This window comes from Hyla sarda, chromosome 6 (genome assembly GCF_029499605.1).
Source record: "Hyla sarda isolate aHylSar1 chromosome 6, aHylSar1.hap1, whole genome shotgun sequence".
Taxonomy (NCBI): Eukaryota; Metazoa; Chordata; class Amphibia; order Anura; family Hylidae; genus Hyla; species Hyla sarda.
The window spans coordinates 201,478,329-201,502,396 of record NC_079194.1 but is presented as its reverse complement, the minus strand read 5'-3'; the positions used below and the strand labels follow the sequence as shown (position 1 = coordinate 201,502,396).

General features: G+C 40.8%; 2 protein-coding genes across 2 annotated transcripts in view; one reads left to right on the top strand and one right to left on the bottom strand.

The window, feature by feature from the left end:
• The window catches only part of LOC130277479 (5-hydroxytryptamine receptor 3A-like), a 74,879-nt gene that overhangs the window by 5,993 nt on the left and 44,818 nt on the right, over positions 1-24,068 (top strand). The window contains exon 2 of the mRNA XM_056528153.1: positions 1,114-1,274. Coding sequence (XP_056384128.1) covers positions 1,114-1,274 — 161 coding nt within the window. The remainder of the gene's footprint in view (positions 1-1,113; positions 1,275-24,068) is intronic.
• Positions 7,214-11,367, bottom strand: LOC130276614 (uncharacterized). The gene is made up of 2 exons (XM_056526231.1): positions 9,952-11,367; positions 7,214-9,838 (listed from the first exon to the last, which is right to left on the bottom strand). Exon 2 carries the CDS (start codon positions 9,786-9,788, stop codon positions 8,310-8,312), a length of 1,479 nt encoding a protein of 492 aa, XP_056382206.1. The 5' UTR covers positions 9,789-9,838; positions 9,952-11,367; the 3' UTR covers positions 7,214-8,309.

The following is a 24,068-nucleotide window of genomic DNA, read 5'->3' as shown; positions in this document are numbered from 1 at the left end:
CTTATCGGACGCCGCGGCTCAGCTATTTAGTTCTCTATATCTCAATTCTATATTCCCTCCTCAGCCCCTCCCTCCATTGATGCACACTCGGGCCTGTTACAGATATCCACTGTTTTACTATAATTAATCTGGCATAAAAAAGTGACCTTTGAATTTTTTTCCCCAATCCCTTTTTTATTTCTGTCCCAATATCACCTCCCAGGATCACATTTATTGGTTTTATTCTAATCTTCCAACTTTTCTCAACTAATTGTATAACTTCTCCCCAAAATGTCTTTATTTCTGGACATGTCCAAAGCATATGCAACAATCCTGCCTCTTCTTGGCCACATTTTGAGCAGGCACTCGAGTTCTTTTTACCTATTTTATGCACAAAGAGAGGTGTATAGTACAGCCTATAAACTATATTAAACTGTATAACCCTATGATTCACATTTAATGGAATAAAATTAATTATTTCGTGTATTTTTCCCCACTGTGCTTCTTCTATCTCACCCAATTCTTTTTGCCATATTTTTCTACTGTGATGATTTCTCTTTAATATAGACAATTTATTAAGTGCTCTATATATCTTTGACAACTCTTTTTTTCCCATCTCTGTATTCACCATCTTATTAAAAAAAACGACCTTTTACTATTTCTACTTTCTTCCCCTTATCTACCGTATCTTTTACTATACCTCTTAATCTCATATATTCAAACCATGTCCCAACCCCAACTTCTCTACCCTTTTTTAACTCTTCCCATGTTTTAGGGAAAATTTGCGAAAAAATGCGAAAATTAGCATATACGAAAATTCGCATATGCAAATTGTTGCATATGCGAAAATTCACACGACAGTCTCACACAGTAGTATTAGAGCCTTCTTTACACCACACAAGCTGGAAGCAGAGGGGGATGATCACTGTGATGTGTACTGTGGAAAAAAAATAAAAAAAACGAATATTCGTCATTGCGAATATATAGTGCTATATTCGCGAATATGCGATATTCGCGAATAAAATTCGCATAGCGAATATTCGCGAGCAACACTAACATAGAGCAGATAAATTCCATTAAAATGATTCTTGTTGGCGAATCTGATCACAATATTATATACAAATCTTAAAACAGCTGTGACGTGTGGCCAAGAAACATGTGGATATTACAATGTGACAGACAAAATTGGTGTCCTGGAGCAGTCTCCTCGCCTTATGAATATTAGACCTGTCAACGACTGGCGTGAACCTACAACAGTATCAGTGGATATGACCTTCAGAGCAGTCCTAGAATTGGTAAAGTATTTACTAAAAAAACACTGAATGATATTTAGTTACATGTATGCACCTTACCTGAATTTCCCTTATTTTGCCTCCTAACATAAAGTAACAAAGTCTGTTTCATCTTTAGTTATTAATTAATTATATCAGAGAATATTGTGCATGTAAGCAGTAATCAATTGAGACATGTTAGCTATATCATATGAAGACATGGAAGTAGGGCTGTCACTATTAAAACAGCTTACCCTAAAAATGCACTGAGACAATCTAAATTTGACCTCATGTTCCAGGAACTTTTCCAAGACCTTGTGACATGGCTTAGTCTTAGCTCATTAAACAGCTAACATTTAGTTATCATATTATTATAACAGCACCCATTGGCACAAGGTTATTCTGAAGAGCCAGGAAGTATCAGGCCCAGGGGGGCAGTAGAAGGCTAGCATTATTTTTATTCTGGGCAGATCCAAAGTTAATTGCGATTCCCAATTTGGTACTACCAAGTTGCGGTTACATTTTTTACTTGGCTGGCTATGGATTAGAAGGAGGATCCTACATATTTTTGATTTTATTTTCATCTTTTCTTTTTGTATGAAATCCCCCCTCTATTCCATAAACAGCTAGGTAAAAACACACAAACAAACAGCAGCATCCTGGTACTTCATGAAAGGGCCTTTCCAGCCTAATAATACCAGCCCGCTACTGCCTCAGAACTGGATGGCCATTTTTTTATGCTCTGAGCTTGATGATACCAAACTTTTACCAGTACTCCTGTGGGATAGTGCTGGGGTAATAATGCAATCCTTTTTTTTTTAAACTGTAATGTTTATTAAAGGTTTTTTCAAATACATAAATCCAAAACAAGGAAATGGCAACATTGGGGCCGTAGCCCAATACAACCTCTGAAATACAATAGGAATACAGGGGGCTAAGCCCGAGAACACATAGCATGTACGCGTTATAAGCAGGTAGTAGGTAAGGCCAAGGCAGGATAATAAAGGAATGGAGAATCGTGGAAGCCATCCATTACCAAAATACAGCATACCTGGGACTACCGCAGTGATCTGCAAAGTGCATGAACCCGCGTGTTACCACACAACATCAGTTTCAAACACAAAGGTTGTAAGAACCACATACGAGGGAGGGGAAAGGAGGAAAGGGAACAAACGGTAGACACAAAGGACATACACACAACAATCACATAAGGTGGGGTGGAAAGGGAGAAAAGAAAAAGGAAGAGAAAGGGGAAAAAGGGAGAAAAGAGAAAGAGGAAATCAATCAGTGAAACAATCCTAGGGGTCCCAGACCGAGAGAAATAATGGAACAGAGTTAGTGAGGTCTCTCTAATACGGGCTAACAGGACCGAATAGGGGGGGGGGGGGGGGGAGGGAGAGAGTTTTCTTCCAGTAAAGGGTCTTGGCAGCTAAGACAATATGTAGAAAATGTTTGAAGGGTTCCTTAGATAAAGAAGGGTGAGAGAGGTGAAGGAGATAAATAAGGGTGTCTAAGGGGACCAGGACACCCAAAACCTCATGCAGCAATCTCTGAACCTTAGTCCGATACTCCACTAATAGGGGGCAAGCACTGGGGGGGGGGTACGTCTGGGTTCAACCTATTCAATAGTTCAGGAGTGTGATACCAGCCCATAATCAGTTTATACTCAGACTCTTTATAAGCCATACAGATGGAAGCCTTAGAGGCCCTCTCCCAGGTAGCCCGCCACTGAGGAAGGGTGATAGTAGTGTTGAGGGCAGCCTCCCAACATTCCATATAACAGTGAGGGGGTGGGGTCCCCTCAGGGGGGTGGAGAAGTAAGGAGTAGATATCAGAGAGAAGCCCCCTCACCTGAGGTCCACCCCGGCACAGTCATTCAAATACAGTAGTTAGAGAAACTACTGTGGACCCAATTGATGACAACATATAATGCCGCAACTGCAGGTAGTGGAGATGCTCAGAGGAGGGGAGATCCCAACAAGACATCAACTGATCAAAAGGCAGGATAGAGCGGGAGAGAGGGTAAACAACATCTGCCCAACAGAAAAGGCCCCTAGATCCCCATTCCCTCACCATAGCAGAAGACAGACCAGAAGGAAAGTCAGGGTGATAGAGGAAAGAACGCAGGGGGGGGGGAGAGGGGGAAGAGAGCTTAAATTTCACAGAACATATTTAGAAAAAGTCATGGGACCCAGCAAAGGGGAGAAAGAGACAGTATATTCCAGAGGAGAATGTTAGGGTGTATGGGGCTGACCAAAGTTTTTCCAGGTCCATCCAATGGCTGAATGCACGGTAGGAACACCATGCCGGAAGATGGCGCAGATGGGCAGCCCAATAATATTTAATGACATGTGGGACCGCTAAACCTCCCCACGCCCTGCTAGCCATCATAACAGTTATAGGTAGGCGATGTCTCTTCCTGTCCCAAATTAAAGGAAAAATGGCCGATTGAAGGGAACGGAGGGCAGACAACAGCACCCTGATCGGCAACGTTTAGAAAAAATTGAGGAGTTTCGGGAGAATCGTCATTTTAGCCACCACAATACGCCCTAAAAAAGGAGATGTATTGTGTTCGCCAGTTCTCTAGGAGGGCACAAAGTTCCAGAAAAAGCGGAAGGTAGTTAGCTGAGTATAGAGAAGAGTAGCAAGAAGTAATGTGAACCCCCAAGTATTTGACAGCTGAGGGTGACCATTTAAAAGAAAAGGGGGAAGAGAGTGGAGGTAGAAATGGGAAGATTGAGGGGAAGGGCCTCTGACTTAGAAAGGTTAACCTTATAACTGGAAACCATACCATATTCATGCAAGACTCTGTACAGGTTAGGGAAAGAAAGCAAGGGTCGGGAGAGCATGAGAAGAACATCGTCAGCCAACAAGCAAATCTTAAACTCCCTGTAATACAAAGAATCTGTAGAGAAAAGAAAAGAAAGGACCGACGGACGGCGCCTCGTGTATTTACCCTCAATAGATCGGGTGGTGGGTGGGGGGGGAACCCCACGGGGCTTATAGATGGCCGCTCACCTTGAGATCTATGCAAAAAAGCATATCACCCACGATATAATCTGGGTACTGTAGTACGAGTCGCTGCTATGCCGATGGGTTGCAGGAGGAAACAAGTCGTCCTGGGAGTCAATATTAGAAGTAGAGCAGGAAAAAACCCTCAGGTATGGCGCTGCAGACTCTTGTAGACAGATGAGGCGGATGCCAAAGGTAATAGGAAAGTCCTCAGCAGGACATTTTATTAAAAAAACAATAAAATGGACAAGATTACGCGTTTCGGGAGGATCCCTCCCTTCCTCAGATCAGGATAAGGACAGTACAACAATAGCAGGTTTATATAGCCCAAAAATGGGCGCCAAAAACACATGGGAGGAGTAACAATCCAAACTTGAAAATCAAAGTACAGGAACAGAAACAGCACTTACATATAATATACAGTATGAATATACATTAGGAAGCAATACAATTACAACTTGTGGTAATATAAGGTCAGGTTATGTGTTGGACCAAGACTAGCAACTGCTGGAGAATCGCAGTGGGCCGGAAGCTGTCAGCCGCATCATGTGAACAGTGTAAACAAGGCACTTCCTGTGTGAGAAGCACGTCAATAGCAGTGAGCTCTGAAGCCGGGCTGGTTGCCCTGGACGCGTTGCTATGCTAGGAGGTCACATGGTCAGCTCTCTACCAATCAGCTCTGAATGTGGTTTCTCCTTACTTGTGAAGGCTGTGAGGATCGTACTGGCAGAGGACACTGACAGGCTCCTATTCAGTGTAAGCTGTGCGATCATTATCTATATGCAAATAGTGCTGTCAGGGGATACTAGCTGCCTGGTCAGTGTGGGCTGTGAGCACTGTGTATAATAGGATTGCACTGTCAGGGGATACTGACAGTCTCTTAGACACTTCAGGCTATGTGAATCCTGTGAGGATCGCACTGTTAGGGGATAAGCAGGCATGAGAGGGAGACAAGATGTTTATAGAGAACTATACAGGGATATTAGTCTCTTAATCAGTGCAGAGAAGAAGTAAGCACTGCCTGTATAGTGATCACATTGTAAGGGGGAGACTCACATTGTCATAGGTAAAGATGAAGGTGATATGTAAAAGAGGACATGCTGGTGTGGTATTATGATGTGTAACAGCATGGTATAGTATAACCAGGTATTAACTGATAACAAGATTACTATTTTAGTCATGATCGGACCATGTTAGGTATGTGGTATTGATAGGAACTTGTGTAGTGATAACATATGGAGTGATATGCTGTGTCTTAAGGGCCATAATAGGTATATAACCCTATATCAACCATTGGTGTATAATGGATCAGAACACCCTATGTAAACAGTACACTCTTTGTAACCTAGTAAAAATATAAATATGTGCATAGCATTAAGAAATATAAATATGTGCATGGCGTTAAGAAATATGAATATGTGCATGGCGTTAAGAAATATAAATATGTGCATGGCGTTAAGAAATATGAATATGTGCATGGCGTAAAAAATATATGTATATAAATGGGTCTAGGTACTATAAAACATGTAGTAATGAAAACACATGCATAAATACATATGCACACATGCACATATATACACATATGCATATATACACATATACACATACACATACACCCATCTACACACATGCGTAAACATATACAAAACCATATAGGGAATAATGGTTTCAACTGCATATGCATGGGGAAGTTGTAAAACAGAAGAATAAAGTAAGAGCAGGAGTGAATTATCTGATGACAAGGTGATGGCCTTATTTATAGGGAGCATTCTATCATCTCATTAAGACCTGTGGGCACCAATGTTTGGAGTTTGTATATCCAGTAGTTTTCTCGTTTACGTAAGGTATTAAACCTATGTGGAATGTCCCTGGATATACTTTCTATTGGGGTAATTGAAATAACATTGAAGTTTTGACCATGCTGTTCAGTTATATGCCGGGAGACACTATGGAGGAGAAAACCATTGGTGGCGTTGTTCCTATGTTTTGTGATTCTTTCCCGTAGACACCTAATGGTTCTCCCCACATATTGTAGACCACATTGGCAATCCAGAAGATACACCACATATTGGGAGGAGCAGTTCAGCAAGGTTTTAATCTGGAATGTTTCTCCCGTGATTTTAGAGGTGAAAGTTTTGGCACGGTGGTGGAGATTTGCACAACATTTGCAGCGATTATGCCCGCATCTATAAGCGCCTGTGGTGGTGAGGAAATTCACAGGTTGTTGATTGTGAGTTTTTAATCTGCTGGGAGCTATAATATTACGGAGTGTTTTACCTCTCCTGAATGTGACACCTGGTTTTTGGGGGAGAGTGTCTCGTAGAAAGGGGTCATTCATTACAATTGGCCAGTGTTTGTGTAAAATGTCTTTAATGTGTTTGTGCTCTCTAGAAAAAGTGGTTATGAAATTTATAGACCAATCTTTCTCATTGCTCGGGGTCAATTTTCCTTTGGACAAGCATTCTTGTTGTGATAGAGTGCTAGCCCTCTTAAAAGAAGAATCCACAATGGCCTTTGGGTATTTTTTAGCCCTAAACCTTTTTCTTAGAATGTCACTCTGTTCTTCAAAATCATTGAGGTTAGAACAATTTCGTCTAATACGTTTAAATTGCCCATAAGGCACATTTATGAGCCATTTTTTAAAATGTGAACTAGTAAAATCAAGATAGCTGTTACTATCTACTTTTTTAAAAAAGGTTTTAGTATTCAAAGCTCCTAGGCCATTGTGGAAAACAACAACATCTAAAAACTCAGCATTATCATTAAAAACATTATGTGTGAAATGAAGGCCCCAGTTGTTACAGTTAAGATATGTTAAAAATTCATCTAATAAAACAGTGGAACCATTCCAAATAAAAAATATATCATCAATAAAACGTTTAAAATAAACACAGTGTCGAAATAGATGGTTTGGATAAACAAAAGTCTCCTCAAATAAGCCCGCAAAAAGATTAGCGAAGCTGGGTGCCACGCGTGACCCCATTGCGGTGCCGGTATGCTGAGCATAAATACATTTCTGGAATTCAAAGTAATTGTGTGTTAAAACGTAGCGAAGACCTTTTTGAATAAAATCGCGCTGAGCCTGTGGGAGTTCTGGGTCATTGTTTAGAAAATGAGCCACAGCATTAATCCCCAGGTCGTGGTCTATCACCGTGTACAAGGAAGTGATATCCATTGTAACCAAGAGGTATTCTGTCTTCCATTCTACTGCTAAAATGGAGGAAATAAAATCTGTAGTATCTTTGAGGTAGGAGGTCAATTTTAAAACGTATTTATGCAACAGCAGGTCTAAATAATGTGACAAATTGGAAGACACAGAGCCTATCCCAGATACAATAGGGCGCCCTGGTGGATTTTCGGTATTTTTATGAACCTTTGGTAAGTAATAAAAAATAGGTAAAGATGGTTCATGTATAAGAATAAAATCTTTTTCAGATTTATTCAGGACGCCCGTCTGAAAACCTTCATTAACCAATGTTTTCAATTCATCAGTGTATTTCTTAGTCGGGTCTGTAGGCAACGTTTTATAAAATTTGGGATCGGTAAGGAGTCTGTTAGCTTCCTTGATATAATCTTCTGTGTTTAAAATGACCACCCCTCCCCCCTTGTCTGCTGGTCGAATCACAATATTACGGTTCTCCGCTAGTTTCTTTAAGGTTTGGTGTTCAATGCGAGATAAATTATTAGCATATTTATTGTCTCTTTTAGTAAGTTTTTCTAGATCGTGTGCGACCATGCTAAGAAAAGTATCAAGGTAACTGCCTCTCGATTGGAGGGGATAGAAGTTCGATTTTGGTTTAAGGTCAGTGTGTATAGGTGCTGGTACCATAGATTCTATATCAGTGGTGTGGCTGTGCTCCCCTTGTGGTTCACCTTTGATATTGAAAAACCTTTTAATAGTAAGCTTTTTCACAAAATTATTAAGGTCAATAAATAGGTCAAAGCTGTTGGACCTTCCCGTCGGACAGAATGATAGCCCTCTTTTGAGGATATTATTTTCAATATCATTGATAATATAAGTAGAGAGATTGAATATTTTAACAGTGTCTATATTTGGACAACCTTGTGTGTCTTGTTCTTCCTTTTTCTCTTGTCTTCCCTCGTTTCTTTTTCGACCTCCCCTGCATCCCCGTCTCCGCGGTCTTTTCTTTTTACCCCTAAAGGGGGAGCTATGTCCACTAGTTCCATAGGGGTTGTGGGTTTCATAGGTGGGGGTGATATCTGAATTCTGCGGGGGAGGTCTAAAAAAACAGTAGTGTTGTGTTGGTTGTGGGGTAAGGATAAATCCATATTGGGGATGGTGGTATTTGAGAGTTTGGGATGGTTAGTGGGGGGGTTCTCCATTGGGGTGAAATATATGCGTCCTGGATCATTACTGCAAGGGGGGGTAGTGATATGAACGGTTAGTAGTGAGTCATCAAGGAGAGAATCTTGGTCAGATGAAGAGAAACGGCCTGAAGGAAGGCGTTTAGAAGGTTCGTGTTTGGGTGGATTAAGGCTACATGAGTTAATAAATTCAATGAGTTCCTGAGGAGGTGGGTTAGATGGAGCCGTATTGATGGTGGGATGATGGACGGTAGTAGTATGAGTGCTGGTCTGTGGTATAATATTGGATGGATGGGAGTGACAATCAGAGGTAGAGAGCTGTTTATGGAAAGAGTTGGAGTGTGACTGGTGGGTAGGTTCAGATGGATTAAGGCGTCTGGGTTTGTGGGAGTAGGGTTGCCGAGGAGTAGTATTCTGGGTTGTGGTTTTATGAATGAGATTAGATGGTGGCTGGGGGGTAGTTTTGTAAGTTGGTCTGAAGGTTTTAGTATTGTTTAAGGAACGTGGTGGATATTTATTTTTATTTGTCTTATTATTAATATTTTTGTTTTTACTATAAGTGAGGTTCCCATCATGTGGTTTGTCTGTTTTGAGCCAGTATTTGATGTTATTATTCTGATAGTCATTCCTATCTCTGTTCAGCTTGGTCAGCTTTTTTTGTAATATTTCTTTTTCCAACTTGAGTGATTTTGTGTTATGAGATAACTGCCACTCTGTGTATTCCGGTAAATGTTGGAACTTCGAGAGTGCAAATATGCAGTTATCGATTTTATCCGAGAGGTGGTCTACAACTGAGTCCCTTTTTTCTGATAATAATTGAAGGAGTGTGGAGGAACAGAAGTTTAAAGCATATTCCCATTTACTGTAAAACTCAGTGTCCTCTTTGAATGATGCAATTGGTCTCAGTCTTAAACCCCTGGGAACAAGTTTTTCATTCAGATATACTTTAAGAAAAGCACTGTCCAGTTGATGGTGAGTTTCTTCCGCTGAGAGTTTTTCAAGTTCAAAGAAGAGGCTTTTCATTTGTTCAAAATCATTAACCTTAACAGTACCTGCAGGATCAGAGGAGGACATCACTGTTCCAATGAATGGTGTGGAAGTCACAAGGGTGTCGAACATCATGGATCTCCTGTTTAATCTTGTATTCTTGAGGTCCATGGTAGCGAATGAAGGGAGGGTAGTCACGGTCGCCTCGGCCATGAGTAGATACTCTTCTGGCACGTTACAGCTAACGGCCTGTGTTGAAGAATCTGTAGAGAAAAGAAAAGAAAGGACCGACGGACGGCGCCTCGTGTATTTACCCTCAATAGATCGGGTGGTGGGTGGGGGGGGAACCCCACGGGGCTTATAGATGGCCGCTCACCTTGAGATCTATGCAAAAAAGCATATCACCCACGATATAATCTGGGTACTGTAGTACGAGTCGCTGCTATGCCGATGGGTTGCAGGAGGAAACAAGTCGTCCTGGGAGTCAATATTAGAAGTAGAGCAGGAAAAAACCCTCAGGTATGGCGCTGCAGACTCTTGTAGACAGATGAGGCGGATGCCAAAGGTAATAGGAAAGTCCTCAGCAGGACATTTTATTAAAAAAACAATAAAATGGACAAGATTACGCGTTTCGGGAGGATCCCTCCCTTCCTCAGATCAGGATAAGGACAGTACAACAATAGCAGGTTTATATAGCCCAAAAATGGGCGCCAAAAACACATGGGAGGAGTAACAATCCAAACTTGAAAATCAAAGTACAGGAACAGAAACAGCACTTACATATAATATACAGTATGAATATACATTAGGAAGCAATACAATTACAACTTGTGGTAATATAAGGTCAGGTTATGTGTTGGACCAAGACTAGCAACTGCTGGAGAATCGCAGTGGGCCGGAAGCTGTCAGCCGCATCATGTGAACAGTGTAAACAAGGCACTTCCTGTGTGAGAAGCACGTCAATAGCAGTGAGCTCTGAAGCCGGGCTGGTTGCCCTGGACGCGTTGCTATGCTAGGAGGTCACATGGTCAGCTCTCTACCAATCAGCTCTGAATGTGGTTTCTCCTTACTTGTGAAGGCTGTGAGGATCGTACTGGCAGAGGACACTGACAGGCTCCTATTCAGTGTAAGCTGTGCGATCATTATCTATATGCAAATAGTGCTGTCAGGGGATACTAGCTGCCTGGTCAGTGTGGGCTGTGAGCACTGTGTATAATAGGATTGCACTGTCAGGGGATACTGACAGTCTCTTAGACACTTCAGGCTATGTGAATCCTGTGAGGATCGCACTGTTAGGGGATAAGCAGGCATGAGAGGGAGACAAGATGTTTATAGAGAACTATACAGGGATATTAGTCTCTTAATCAGTGCAGAGAAGAAGTAAGCACTGCCTGTATAGTGATCACATTGTAAGGGGGAGACTCACATTGTCATAGGTAAAGATGAAGGTGATATGTAAAAGAGGACATGCTGGTGTGGTATTATGATGTGTAACAGCATGGTATAGTATAACCAGGTATTAACTGATAACAAGATTACTATTTTAGTCATGATCGGACCATGTTAGGTATGTGGTATTGATAGGAACTTGTGTAGTGATAACATATGGAGTGATATGCTGTGTCTTAAGGGCCATAATAGGTATATAACCCTATATCAACCATTGGTGTATAATGGATCAGAACACCCTATGTAAACAGTACACTCTTTGTAACCTAGTAAAAATATAAATATGTGCATAGCATTAAGAAATATAAATATGTGCATGGCGTTAAGAAATATGAATATGTGCATGGCGTTAAGAAATATAAATATGTGCATGGCGTTAAGAAATATGAATATGTGCATGGCGTAAAAAATATATGTATATAAATGGGTCTAGGTACTATAAAACATGTAGTAATGAAAACACATGCATAAATACATATGCACACATGCACATATATACACATATGCATATATACACATATACACATACACATACACCCATCTACACACATGCGTAAACATATACAAAACCATATAGGGAATAATGGTTTCAACTGCATATGCATGGGGAAGTTGTAAAACAGAAGAATAAAGTAAGAGCAGGAGTGAATTATCTGATGACAAGGTGATGGCCTTATTTATAGGGAGCATTCTATCATCTCATTAAGACCTGTGGGCACCAATGTTTGGAGTTTGTATATCCAGTAATTTTCTCGTTTACGTAAGGTATTAAACCTATGTGGAATGTCCCTGGATATACTTTCTATTGGGGTAATTGAAATAACATTGAAGTTTTGACCATGCTGTTCAGTTATATGCCGGGAGACACTATGGAGGAGAAAACCATTGGTGGCGTTGTTCCTATGTTTTGTGATTCTTTCCCGTAGACACCTAATGGTTCTCCCCACATATTGTAGACCACATTGGCAATCCAGAAGATACACCACATATTGGGAGGAGCAGTTCAGCAAGGTTTTAATCTGGAATGTTTCTCCCGTGATTTTAGAGGTGAAAGTTTTGGCACGGTGGTGGAGATTTGCACAACATTTGCAGCGATTATGCCCGCATCTATAAGCGCCTGTGGTGGTGAGGAAATTCACAGGTTGTTGATTGTGAGTTTTTAATCTGCTGGGAGCTATAATATTACGGAGTGTTTTACCTCTCCTGAATGTGACACCTGGTTTTTGGGGGAGAGTGTCTCGTAGAAAGGGGTCATTCATTACAATTGGCCAGTGTTTGTGTAAAATGTCTTTAATGTGTTTGTGCTCTCTAGAAAAAGTGGTTATGAAATTTATAGACCAATCTTTCTCATTGCTCGGGGTCAATTTTCCTTTGGACAAGCATTCTTGTTGTGATAGAGTGCTAGCCCTCTTAAAAGAAGAATCCACAATGGCCTTTGGGTATTTTTTAGCCCTAAACCTTTTTCTTAGAATGTCACTCTGTTCTTCAAAATCATTGAGGTTAGAACAATTTCGTCTAATACGTTTAAATTGCCCATAAGGCACATTTATGAGCCATTTTTTAAAATGTGAACTAGTAAAATCAAGATAGCTGTTACTATCTACTTTTTTAAAAAAGGTTTTAGTATTCAAAGCTCCTAGGCCATTGTGGAAAACAACAACATCTAAAAACTCAGCATTATCATTAAAAACATTATGTGTGAAATGAAGGCCCCAGTTGTTACAGTTAAGATATGTTAAAAATTCATCTAATAAAACAGTGGAACCATTCCAAATAAAAAATATATCATCAATAAAACGTTTAAAATAAACACAGTGTCGAAATAGATGGTTTGGATAAACAAAAGTCTCCTCAAATAAGCCCACAAAAAGATTAGCGAAGCTGGGTGCCACGCGTGACCCCATTGCGGTGCCGGTATGCTGAGCATAAATACATTTCTGGAATTCAAAGTAATTGTGTGTTAAAACGTAGCGAAGACCTTTTTGAATAAAATCGCGCTGAGCCTGTGGGAGTTCTGGGTCATTGTTTAGAAAATGAGCCACAGCATTAATCCCCAGGTCGTGGTCTATCACCGTGTACAAGGAAGTGATATCCATTGTAACCAAGAGGTATTCTGTCTTCCATTCTACTGCTAAAATGGAGGAAATAAAATCTGTAGTATCTTTGAGGTAGGAGGTCAATTTTAAAACGTATTTATGCAACAGCAGGTCTAAATAATGTGACAAATTGGAAGACACAGAGCCTATCCCAGATACAATAGGGCGCCCTGGTGGATTTTCGGTATTTTTATGAACCTTTGGTAAGTAATAAAAAATAGGTAAAGATGGTTCATGTATAAGAATAAAATCTTTTTCAGATTTATTCAGGACGCCCGTCTGAAAACCTTCATTAACCAATGTTTTCAATTCATCAGTGTATTTCTTAGTCGGGTCTGTAGGCAACGTTTTATAAAATTTGGGATCGGTAAGGAGTCTGTTAGCTTCCTTGATATAATCTTCTGTGTTTAAAATGACCACCCCTCCCCCCTTGTCTGCTGGTCGAATCACAATATTACGGTTCTCCGCTAGTTTCTTTAAGGTTTGGTGTTCAATGCGAGATAAATTATTAGCATATTTATTGTCTCTTTTAGTAAGTTTTTCTAGATCGTGTGCGACCATGCTAAGAAAAGTATCAAGGTAACTGCCTCTCGATTGGAGGGGATAGAAGTTCGATTTTGGTTTAAGGTCAGTGTGTATAGGTGCTGGTACCATAGATTCTATATCAGTGGTGTGGCTGTGCTCCCCTTGTGGTTCACCTTTGATATTGAAAAACCTTTTAATAGTAAGCTTTTTCACAAAATTATTAAGGTCAATAAATAGGTCAAAGCTGTTGGACCTTCCCGTCGGACAGAATGATAGCCCTCTTTTGAGGATATTATTTTCAATATCATTGATAATATAAGTAGAGAGATTGAATATTTTAACAGTGTCTATATTTGGACAACCTTGTGTGTCTTGTTCTTCCTTTTTCTCTTGTCTTCCCTCGTTTCTTTTTCGACCTCCCCTGCATCCCCGTCTCCGCGGTCTTTTCTTTTTACCCCTAAAGGGGGAGCTATGTCCACTAGTTCCATAGGGGTTGTGGGTTTCATAGGTGGGGGTGATATCTGAATTCTGCGGGGGAGGTCTAAAAAAACAGTAGTGTTGTGTTGGTTGTGGGGTAAGGATAAATCCATATTGGGGATGGTGGTATTTGAGAGTTTGGGATGGTTAGTGGGGGGGTTCTCCATTGGGGTGAAATATATGCGTCCTGGATCATTACTGCAAGGGGGGGTAGTGATATGAACGGTTAGTAGTGAGTCATCAAGGAGAGAATCTTGGTCAGATGAAGAGAAACGGCCTGAAGGAAGGCGTTTAGAAGGTTCGTGTTTGGGTGGATTAAGGCTACATGAGTTAATAAATTCAATGAGTTCCTGAGGAGGTGGGTTAGATGGAGCCGTATTGATGGTGGGATGATGGACGGTAGTAGTATGAGTGCTGGTCTGTGGTATAATATTGGATGGTCCGATCATGACTAAAATAGTAATCTTGTTATCAGTTAATACCTGGTTATACTATACCATGCTGTTACACATCATAATACCACACCAGCATGTCCTCTTTTACATATCACCTTCATCTTTACCTATGACAATGTGAGTCTCCCCCTTACAATGTGATCACTATACAGGCAGTGCTTACTTCTTCTCTGCACTGATTAAGAGACTAATATCCCTGTATAGTTCTCTATAAACATCTTGTCTCCCTCTCATGCCTGCTTATCCCCTAACAGTGCGATCCTCACAGGATTCACATAGCCTGAAGTGTCTAAGAGACTGTCAGTATCCCCTGACAGTGCAATCCTATTATACACAGTGCTCACAGCCCACACTGACCAGGCAGCTAGTATCCCCTGACAGCACTATTTGCATATAGATAATGATCGCACAGCTTACACTGAATAGGAGCCTGTCAGTGTCCTCTGCCAGTACGATCCTCACAGCCTTCACAAGTAAGGAGAAACCACATTCAGAGCTGATTGGTAGAGAGCTGACCATGTGACCTCCTAGCATAGCAACGCGTCCAGGGCAACCAGCCCGGCTTCAGAGCTCACTGCTATTGACGTGCTTCTCACACAGGAAGTGCCTTGTTTACACTGTTCACATGATGCGGCTGACAGCTTCCGGCCCACTGCGATTCTCCAGCAGTTGCTAGTCTTGGTCCAACACATAACCTGACCTTATATTACCACAAGTTGTAATTGTATTGCTTCCTAATGTATATTCATACTGTATATTATATGTAAGTGCTGTTTCTGTTCCTGTACTTTGATTTTCAAGTTTGGATTGTTACTCCTCCCATGTGTTTTTGGCGCCCATTTTTGGGCTATATAAACCTGCTATTGTTGTACTGTCCTTATCCTGATCTGAGGAAGGGAGGGATCCTCCCGAAACGCGTAATCTTGTCCATTTTATTGTTTTTTTAATAAAATGTCCTGCTGAGGACTTTCCTATTACCTTTGGCATCCGCCTCATCTGTCTACAAGAGTCTGCAGCGCCATACCTGAGGGTTTTTTCCTGCTCTACTTCTAATATTGACTCCCAGGACGACTTGTTTCCTCCTGCAACCCATCGGCATAGCAGCGACTCGTACTACAGTACCCAGATTATATCGTGGGTGATATGCTTTTTTGCATAGATCTCAAGGTGAGCGGCCATCTATAAGCCCCGTGGGGTTCCCCCCCCACCCACCACCCGATCTATTGAGGGTAAATACACGAGGCGCCGTCCGTCGGTCCTTTCTTTTCTTTTCTCTACAGATTCTTCAACACAGGCCGTTAGCTGTAACGTGCCAGAAGAGTATCTACTCATGGCCGAGGCGACCGTGACTACCCTCCCTTCATTCGCTACCATGGACCTCAAGAATACAAGATTAAACAGGAGATCCATGATGTTCGACACCCTTGTGACTTCCACACCATTCATTGGAACAGTGATGTCCTCCTCTGATCCTGCAGGTACTGTTAAGGTTAATGATTTTGAACAAATGAAAAGCCTCTTCTTTGAACTTGAAAAACTCTCAGCGGAAGAAACTCACCATCAACTGGACAGTGCTTTTCTTAAAGTATATCTGAATGAAAAACTTGTTCCCAGGGGTTTAAGACTGAGACCAATTGCATCATTCAAAGAGGACACTGAGTTTTACAGTAAATGGGAATATGCTTTAAACTTCTGTTCCTCCACACTCCTTCAATTATTATCAGAAAAAAGGGACTCAGTTGTAGACCACCTCTCGGATAAAATCGATAACTGCATATTTGCACTCTCGAAGTTCCAACATTTACCGGAATACACAGAGTGGCAGTTATCTCATAACACAAAATCACTCAAGTTGGAAAAAGAAATATTACAAAAAAAGCTGACCAAGCTGAACAGAGATAGGAATGACTATCAGAATAATAACATCAAATACTGGCTCAAAACAGACAAACCACATGATGGGAACCTCACTTATAGTAAAAACAAAAATATTAATAATAAGACAAATAAAAATAAATATCCACCACGTTCCTTAAACAATACTAAAACCTTCAGACCAACTTACAAAACTACCCCCCAGCCACCATCTAATCTCATTCATAAAACCACAACCCAGAATACTACTCCTCGGCAACCCTACTCCCACAAACCCAGACGCCTTAATCCATCTGAACCTACCCACCAGTCACACTCCAACTCTTTCCATAAACAGCTCTCTACCTCTGATTGTCACTCCCATCCATCCAATATTATACCACAGACCAGCACTCATACTACTACCGTCCATCATCCCACCATCAATACGGCTCCATCTAACCCACCTCCTCAGGAACTCATTGAATTTATTAACTCATGTAGCCTTAATCCACCCAAACACGAACCTTCTAAACGCCTTCCTTCAGGCCGTTTCTCTTCATCTGACCAAGATTCTCTCCTTGATGACTCACTACTAACCGTTCATATCACTACCCCCCCTTGCAGTAATGATCCAGGACGCATATATTTCACCCCAATGGAGAACCCCCCCACTAACCATCCCAAACTCTCAAATACCACCATCCCCAATATGGATTTATCCTTACCCCACAACCAACACAACACTACTGTTTTTTTAGACCTCCCCCGCAGAATTCAGATATCACCCCCACCTATGAAACCCACAACCCCTATGGAACTAGTGGACATAGCTCCCCCTTTAGGGGTAAAAAGAAAAGACCGCGGAGACGGGGATGCAGGGGAGGTCGAAAAAGAAACGAGGGAAGACAAGAGAAAAAGGAAGAACAAGACACACAAGGTTGTCCAAATATAGACACTGTTAAAATATTCAATCTCTCTACTTATATTATCAATGATATTGAAAATAATATCCTCAAAAGAGGGCTATCATTCTGTCCGACGGGAAGGTCCAACAGCTTTGACCTATTTATTGACCTTAATAATTTTGTGAAAAAGCTTACTATTAAAAGGTTTTTCAATATCAAAGGTGAACCACAAGGGGAGCACAGCCACACCACTGATATAGAATCTATGGTACCAGCACCTATACACACTGACCTTAAACCAAAATCGAACTTCTATCCCCTCCAATCGAGAGGCAGTTACCTTGATACTTTTCTTAGCATGGTCGCACACGATCTAGAAAAACTTACTAAAAGAGACAATAAATATGCTAATAATTTATCTCGCATTGAACACCAAACCTTAAAGAAACTAGCGGAGAACCGTAATATTGTGATTCGACCAGCAGACAAGGGGGGAGGGGTGGTCATTTTAAACACAGAAGATTATATCAAGGAAGCTAACAGACTCCTTACCGATCCCAAATTTTATAAAACGTTGCCTACAGACCCGACTAAGAAATACACTGATGAATTGAAAACATTGGTTAATGAAGGTTTTCAGACGGGCGTCCTGAATAAATCTGAAAAAGATTTTATTCTTATACATGAACCATCTTTACCTATTTTTTATTACTTACCAAAGGTTCATAAAAATACCGAAAATCCACCAGGGCGCCCTATTGTATCTGGGATAGGCTCTGTGTCTTCCAATTTGTCACATTATTTAGACCTGCTGTTGCATAAATACGTTTTAAAATTGACCTCCTACCTCAAAGATACTACAGATTTTATTTCCTCCATTTTAGCAGTAGAATGGAAGACAGAATACCTCTTGGTTACAATGGATATCACTTCCTTGTACACGGTGATAGACCACGACCTGGGGATTAATGCTGTGGCTCATTTTCTAAACAATGACCCAGAACTCCCACAGGCTCAGCGCGATTTTATTCAAAAAGGTCTTCGCTACGTTTTAACACACAATTACTTTGAATTCCAGAAATGTATTTATGCTCAGCATACCGGCACCGCAATGGGGTCACGCGTGGCACCCAGCTTCGCTAATCTTTTTGTGGGCTTATTTGAGGAGACTTTTGTTTATCCAAACCATCTATTTCGACACTGTGTTTATTTTAAACGTTTTATTGATGATATATTTTTTATTTGGAATGGTTCCACTGTTTTATTAGATGAATTTTTAACATATCTTAACTGTAACAACTGGGGCCTTCATTTCACACATAATGTTTTTAATGATAATGCTGAGTTTTTAGATGTTGTTGTTTTCCACAATGGCCTAGGAGCTTTGAATACTAAAACCTTTTTTAAAAAAGTAGATAGTAACAGCTATCTTGATTTTACTAGTTCACATTTTAAAAAATGGCTCATAAATGTGCCTTATGGGCAATTTAAACGTATTAGACGAAATTGTTCTAACCTCAATGATTTTGAAGAACAGAGTGACATTCTAAGAAAAAGGTTTAGGGCTAAAAAATACCCAAAGGCCATTGTGGATTCTTCTTTTAAGAGGGCTAGCACTCTATCACAACAAGAATGCTTGTCCAAAGGAAAATTGACCCCGAGCAATGAGAAAGATTGGTCTATAAATTTCATAACCACTTTTTCTAGAGAGCACAAACACATTAAAGACATTTTACACAAACACTGGCCAATTGTAATGAATGACCCCTTTCTACGAGACACTCTCCCCCAAAAACCAGGTGTCACATTCAGGAGAGGTAAAACACTCCGTAATATTATAGCTCCCAGCAGATTAAAAACTCACAATCAACAACCTGTGAATTTCCTCACCACCACAGGCGCTTATAGATGCGGGCATAATCGCTGCAAATGTTGTGCAAATCTCCACCACCGTGCCAAAACTTTCACCTCTAAAATCACGGGAGAAACATTCCAGATTAAAACCTTGCTGAACTGCTCCTCCCAATATGTGGTGTATCTTCTGGATTGCCAATGTGGTCTACAATATGTGGGGAGAACCATTAGGTGTCTACGGGAAAGAATCACAAAACATAGGAACAACGCCACCAATGGTTTTCTCCTCCATAGTGTCTCCCGGCATATAACTGAACAGCATGGTCAAAACTTCAATGTTATTTCAATTACCCCAATAGAAAGTATATCCAGGGACATTCCACATAGGTTTAATACCTTACGTAAACGAGAAAATTACTGGATATACAAACTCCAAACATTGGTGCCCACAGGTCTTAATGAGATGATAGAATGCTCCCTATAAATAAGGCCATCACCTTGTCATCAGATAATTCACTCCTGCTCTTACTTTATTCTTCTGTTTTACAACTTCCCCATGCATATGCAGTTGAAACCATTATTCCCTATATGGTTTTGTATATGTTTACGCATGTGTGTAGATGGGTGTATGTGTATGTGTATATGTGTATATATGCATATGTGTATATATGTGCATGTGTGCATATGTATTTATGCATGTGTTTTCATTACTACATGTTTTATAGTACCTAGACCCATTTATATACATATATTTTTTACGCCATGCACATATTCATATTTCTTAACGCCATGCACATATTTATATTTCTTAACGCCATGCACATATTCATATTTCTTAACGCCATGCACATATTTATATTTCTTAATGCTATGCACATATTTATATTTTTACTAGGTTACAAAGAGTGTACTGTTTACATAGGGTGTTCTGATCCATTATACACCAATGGTTGATATAGGGTTATATACCTATTATGGCCCTTAAGACACAGCATATCACTCCATATGTTATCACTACACAAGTTCCTATCAATACCACATACCTAACATGGTCCGATCATGACTAAAATAGTAATCTTGTTATCAGTTAATACCTGGTTATACTATACCATGCTGTTACACATCATAATACCACACCAGCATGTCCTCTTTTACATATCACCTTCATCTTTACCTATGACAATGTGAGTCTCCCCCTTACAATGTGATCACTATACAGGCAGTGCTTACTTCTTCTCTGCACTGATTAAGAGACTAATATCCCTGTATAGTTCTCTATAAACATCTTGTCTCCCTCTCATGCCTGCTTATCCCCTAACAGTGCGATCCTCACAGGATTCACATAGCCTGAAGTGTCTAAGAGACTGTCAGTATCCCCTGACAGTGCAATCCTATTATACACAGTGCTCACAGCCCACACTGACCAGGCAGCTAGTATCCCCTGACAGCACTATTTGCATATAGATAATGATCGCACAGCTTACACTGAATAGGAGCCTGTCAGTGTCCTCTGCCAGTACGATCCTCACAGCCTTCACAAGTAAGGAGAAACCACATTCAGAGCTGATTGGTAGAGAGCTGACCATGTGACCTCCTAGCATAGCAACGCGTCCAGGGCAACCAGCCCGGCTTCAGAGCTCACTGCTATTGACGTGCTTCTCACACAGGAAGTGCCTTGTTTACACTGTTCACATGATGCGGCTGACAGCTTCCGGCCCACTGCGATTCTCCAGCAGTTGCTAGTCTTGGTCCAACACATAACCTGACCTTATATTACCACAAGTTGTAATTGTATTGCTTCCTAATGTATATTCATACTGTATATTATATGTAAGTGCTGTTTCTGTTCCTGTACTTTGATTTTCAAGTTTGGATTGTTACTCCTCCCATGTGTTTTTGGCGCCCATTTTTGGGCTATATAAACCTGCTATTGTTGTACTGTCCTTATCCTGATCTGAGGAAGGGAGGGATCCTCCCGAAACGCGTAATCTTGTCCATTTTATTGTTTTTTTAATAAAATGTCCTGCTGAGGACTTTCCTATTACCTTTGGCATCCGCCTCATCTGTCTACAAGAGTCTGCAGCGCCATACCTGAGGGTTTTTTCCTGCTCTACTTCTAATATTGACTCCCAGGACGACTTGTTTCCTCCTGCAACCCATCGGCATAGCAGCGACTCGTACTACAGTACCCAGATTATATCGTGGGTGATATGCTTTTTTGCATAGATCTCAAGGTGAGCGGCCATCTATAAGCCCCGTGGGGTTCCCCCCCCACCCACCACCCGATCTATTGAGGGTAAATACACGAGGCGCCGTCCGTCGGTCCTTTCTTTTCTTTTCTCTACAGATTCTTCAACACAGGCCGTTAGCTGTAACGTGCCAGAAGAGTATCTACTCATGGCCGAGGCGACCGTGACTACCCTCCCTTCATTCGCTACCATGGACCTCAAGAATACAAGATTAAACAGGAGATCCATGATGTTCGACACCCTTGTGACTTCCACACCATTCATTGGAACAGTGATGTCCTCCTCTGATCCTGCAGGTACTGTTAAGGTTAATGATTTTGAACAAATGAAAAGCCTCTTCTTTGAACTTGAAAAACTCTCAGCGGAAGAAACTCACCATCAACTGGACAGTGCTTTTCTTAAAGTATATCTGAATGAAAAACTTGTTCCCAGGGGTTTAAGACTGAGACCAATTGCATCATTCAAAGAGGACACTGAGTTTTACAGTAAATGGGAATATGCTTTAAACTTCTGTTCCTCCACACTCCTTCAATTATTATCAGAAAAAAGGGACTCAGTTGTAGACCACCTCTCGGATAAAATCGATAACTGCATATTTGCACTCTCGAAGTTCCAACATTTACCGGAATACACAGAGTGGCAGTTATCTCATAACACAAAATCACTCAAGTTGGAAAAAGAAATATTACAAAAAAAGCTGACCAAGCTGAACAGAGATAGGAATGACTATCAGAATAATAACATCAAATACTGGCTCAAAACAGACAAACCACATGATGGGAACCTCACTTATAGTAAAAACAAAAATATTAATAATAAGACAAATAAAAATAAATATCCACCACGTTCCTTAAACAATACTAAAACCTTCAGACCAACTTACAAAACTACCCCCCAGCCACCATCTAATCTCATTCATAAAACCACAACCCAGAATACTACTCCTCGGCAACCCTACTCCCACAAACCCAGACGCCTTAATCCATCTGAACCTACCCACCAGTCACACTCCAACTCTTTCCATAAACAGCTCTCTACCTCTGATTGTCACTCCCATCCATCCAATATTATACCACAGACCAGCACTCATACTACTACCGTCCATCATCCCACCATCAATACGGCTCCATCTAACCCACCTCCTCAGGAACTCATTGAATTTATTAACTCATGTAGCCTTAATCCACCCAAACACGAACCTTCTAAACGCCTTCCTTCAGGCCGTTTCTCTTCATCTGACCAAGATTCTCTCCTTGATGACTCACTACTAACCGTTCATATCACTACCCCCCCTTGCAGTAATGATCCAGGACGCATATATTTCACCCCAATGGAGAACCCCCCCACTAACCATCCCAAACTCTCAAATACCACCATCCCCAATATGGATTTATCCTTACCCCACAACCAACACAACACTACTGTTTTTTTAGACCTCCCCCGCAGAATTCAGATATCACCCCCACCTATGAAACCCACAACCCCTATGGAACTAGTGGACATAGCTCCCCCTTTAGGGGTAAAAAGAAAAGACCGCGGAGACGGGGATGCAGGGGAGGTCGAAAAAGAAACGAGGGAAGACAAGAGAAAAAGGAAGAACAAGACACACAAGGTTGTCCAAATATAGACACTGTTAAAATATTCAATCTCTCTACTTATATTATCAATGATATTGAAAATAATATCCTCAAAAGAGGGCTATCATTCTGTCCGACGGGAAGGTCCAACAGCTTTGACCTATTTATTGACCTTAATAATTTTGTGAAAAAGCTTACTATTAAAAGGTTTTTCAATATCAAAGGTGAACCACAAGGGGAGCACAGCCACACCACTGATATAGAATCTATGGTACCAGCACCTATACACACTGACCTTAAACCAAAATCGAACTTCTATCCCCTCCAATCGAGAGGCAGTTACCTTGATACTTTTCTTAGCATGGTCGCACACGATCTAGAAAAACTTACTAAAAGAGACAATAAATATGCTAATAATTTATCTCGCATTGAACACCAAACCTTAAAGAAACTAGCGGAGAACCGTAATATTGTGATTCGACCAGCAGACAAGGGGGGAGGGGTGGTCATTTTAAACACAGAAGATTATATCAAGGAAGCTAACAGACTCCTTACCGATCCCAAATTTTATAAAACGTTGCCTACAGACCCGACTAAGAAATACACTGATGAATTGAAAACATTGGTTAATGAAGGTTTTCAGACGGGCGTCCTGAATAAATCTGAAAAAGATTTTATTCTTATACATGAACCATCTTTACCTATTTTTTATTACTTACCAAAGGTTCATAAAAATACCGAAAATCCACCAGGGCGCCCTATTGTATCTGGGATAGGCTCTGTGTCTTCCAATTTGTCACATTATTTAGACCTGCTGTTGCATAAATACGTTTTAAAATTGACCTCCTACCTCAAAGATACTACAGATTTTATTTCCTCCATTTTAGCAGTAGAATGGAAGACAGAATACCTCTTGGTTACAATGGATATCACTTCCTTGTACACGGTGATAGACCACGACCTGGGGATTAATGCTGTGGCTCATTTTCTAAACAATGACCCAGAACTCCCACAGGCTCAGCGCGATTTTATTCAAAAAGGTCTTCGCT

What these genes read in the sequence shown, in the direction of transcription:
- LOC130276614 (XM_056526231.1), bottom strand. Translation starts at nt 9,788, where the DNA reads ATGGCCGAGGCGACCGTGACTACCCTCCCTTCATTCGCTACCATGGAC.